The sequence below is a fragment of the Apodemus sylvaticus genome, chromosome 3 (assembly GCF_947179515.1).
Source record: "Apodemus sylvaticus chromosome 3, mApoSyl1.1, whole genome shotgun sequence".
NCBI classification, from domain to species: Eukaryota; Metazoa; Chordata; class Mammalia; order Rodentia; family Muridae; genus Apodemus; species Apodemus sylvaticus.
Window position 1 is genome coordinate 74019833 of NC_067474.1, and position 2826 is coordinate 74022658.

The window sequence follows — 2826 nt, forward strand, 5'->3', positions numbered from 1 at the left end:
GTGCGTGTATTGGAGAATATAGAGCTGTGGTTAAGAGCTAATAGAGGCAATAGCAATGTTGCTTGATAGGAATTAATACTTGAAAGTACTTAGAACTTAAGAAGTGGGAGCTAGTGAGATATGCTAAGTAAGCAGGAAAATCTCAGGATATGTTGGCTGTGGTTAAGAGCAGTGCCCTTACGTTCTGTCTGCTCATTCACCTGCTGGGAATTCAAGAAGACACAGGACTCTGTGTGACTGTGTGAGGGGAGGGGGAAGGGGGGGGGTCCTGGTGAGTCCTCTGCAAAAGCACATCGTATGAGTCATCAGTTTAAACAAGAATGGTTTTTATTTGTAGAAAGCATTAAAATCATCTCAACAGTCTCCAGTCACTTTCAACAAACTCTTCCCTGTATTCCCCTGACTAGTAAACAGTATCCAACTATATTACATCACCTGTCAGCCTCAAGTGCACAACTAAGACAGAAACAGTGCTTAGAGCACTAAATGGGGAAAAGGAACGGCCAGCAGACACGGCAAAGCTACAGCAGCGGCGCTACAGCAGCCAGTGGTGCTTCATCCCTGAGCACCATTTCTCTTACCTTAAAGTTCAGAGGTGTTTCTCAATTCTCTTTAAAAGACAGGCGATCAGGGCTAAAGAATCTGAGGACCTTACTCTTTGGAATATGACATAGGTTATCAAAGTCCCTCGACTAGTAGATGACATAAGAGGAGGAGAGGGCTGGGCTGGGAAGCAGAGGCCGGAGAGATGGAAACAGAACAGGCTGGGCCTGGAGGAAATAAAGTCTCTGGACCTTGTTCTGAGCTCGGGAAAGGAAAAGCAGCAGCCACAAGTCTGGGAGAAGGATCTGGAATGTTATACCTTCCAGGAGGTGGCATGAGGCCCTCCTAGCAGGCACTGAGTTACCTCCAAGATTAAGCCACCTGCTTTTAAGAATTGCCACCCCTTTTTGACAGTTTCTCACCAGCACTCAGAATTTAAGAGTATATATCACAGGAGAGCAGCCACCCCAGATGGCTGAGTAGCTACAGTCAAGGACTACAAGGCTAAGGAAGTCTAGAAAGCCTGAAACCAAGTAATGCTTCCACCAAGTGAAGAAGCTGACGGTTTTTTAGTCATTTTCTCAAGAGCAACCATTCTGAGCATTAATACCTATTGTCAATTACTATTCAGTCAAACTGGGTGACCATGATCAATGCTCCATTGCCCTTCCAGCCCCCCCAAGCCTTTAGTGCCTCTGTGACTTGAAACACAGCAGGAAACATGGCTGTTATTACTCTGGAGGGACGAGGAAATGGGATCAGAAACTAGCTAGCCATATACTTTACGTAAGCAAGCAATACCAAACTATGTCGTCATTCAGAATCCCTTATACTAAGAAGTCATAACCTGCAGACTGATGAAGCAAAACAGGTTTCTGTAACTCAGATGCTCCGAGTCTGGGAAGAGCTGGATTTGATCTTTCTGGTCAGTTTTTATTTTGATCTCAGGCACCAGTGCCATAGATGGCTCTGCCTTGCAGGGAGAGCCTTCGCTTAAACACATCTCAGGATCTCAGGGTCCCTTCCACCGTGCCACAGTCTGCCCACTCTCTCCACTCAGTTATCTACTTCCTCCTCTTCGTTCTGTTCTTCCTCGTCCAGTCTTTCTTCATCTTCTTCCTCCTCCTCCTCCCTGCTTTTGTCTTGCTCTTCAGAATCCTTTTTATCTTTGTCCTTCTTCTTTTGCTCTGAAGCTTCCTTCTTGCCTCTCTGCTCCCGCCTGTATGCTGTCAGGAAGCAGGAGATTATTGTTTAATTAGACACACCAGGCACAGGCGGAATAACCAGGCCCATATCACACACCTGAGATGGTACCAACTCAACAGAATGGAATCATGACCAGTCCTGGGTCATTGAACGGGACATAATGGCACCTATACTGAAATCAGTTGATCAGGGAACAAAGAGTGAACATTTTCTTATATGGTTTAAGAAACAGAAGGGCACACGGATACCTTCTAGAGCTTCTTTTAGTGGTGTTACGAACCGCTGGAACTCCATCTCTTCCATGGCTGACAGCACATCACTGGCATTGAGAGTCTTGCGCTTTCCTTTCATTGCGAAGTTATTGGCACTGGAAGAAAGAGCAAAGCCCTTCAGAAGCTGTCACAGTGGGAGGAGACATGACACCCAGAAATGGGGTGGGAAAAGCCATATTTATCTTAAAATGAATGGTGTTTTGTGTGACATGGCTTAGTTCATCCCTTCCCCATAAAGGGCTACGGTAGCCGTCTTGTTTAACCTGCTTCAGGATTTGTGAGAACTGGAGAAGAGCAGAGAGCCGCTCTCTACTGAGGCAGGGAACCTGGAGGTTCAAGGCCACGAACGCGGGGTCAGGATCCCGCTGCGCCTCCCTTCCGCCTCTGCTGGGCTCACCAGGATGTGGCATACAAAACGAAGACACTGGCGGCGCGGGAGATGGCGCTTCGGGCCTCCTTGGAGATGTTGACACCGTCCGGGAGCTGCGAGAAGAGCGGAGATGAACACACATGCGGATTCTGTTAACCTTCTGCCCACACGTCCGCCCTCGACCCATTCACCAGCCCGAGCAGCTCACCGCCTCCTTGATGATCCTGGTAATGACGGCGTTGGGCAGATTTAGGTCCTCGGGCCTCTCCGCCATTGCCTTCGCTGGGGCCCGACCCTCCTTCTCAGGTCTCTTCTTCAGACAGTTCTGCTGTCTGGACTTCCCGCGTCGCTAAGATATGACCCTCGGAGGCTTCCGTCCTACCCCACGTTACCAGTGTCCCACAGTGCTTTGCGCACCACAGCCTCTCTGCTACA

General features: G+C 48.6%; 1 protein-coding gene across 1 annotated transcript; it reads right to left on the reverse strand.

The window, feature by feature from the left end:
- Positions 1 to 309: 309 nt before the first annotated feature.
- On the reverse strand, positions 310 to 2692 carry Pole3 (DNA polymerase epsilon 3, accessory subunit). Its single transcript, XM_052176592.1, has 4 exons — positions 2600 to 2692; positions 2419 to 2504; positions 1998 to 2116; positions 310 to 1769 (listed from the first exon to the last, which is right to left on the reverse strand). Exons 1-4 carry the CDS (start codon positions 2663 to 2665, stop codon positions 1600 to 1602), a joined length of 441 nt encoding a protein of 146 aa, XP_052032552.1. The 5' UTR covers positions 2666 to 2692; the 3' UTR covers positions 310 to 1599.
- Positions 2693 to 2826: the final 134 nt, after the last annotated feature.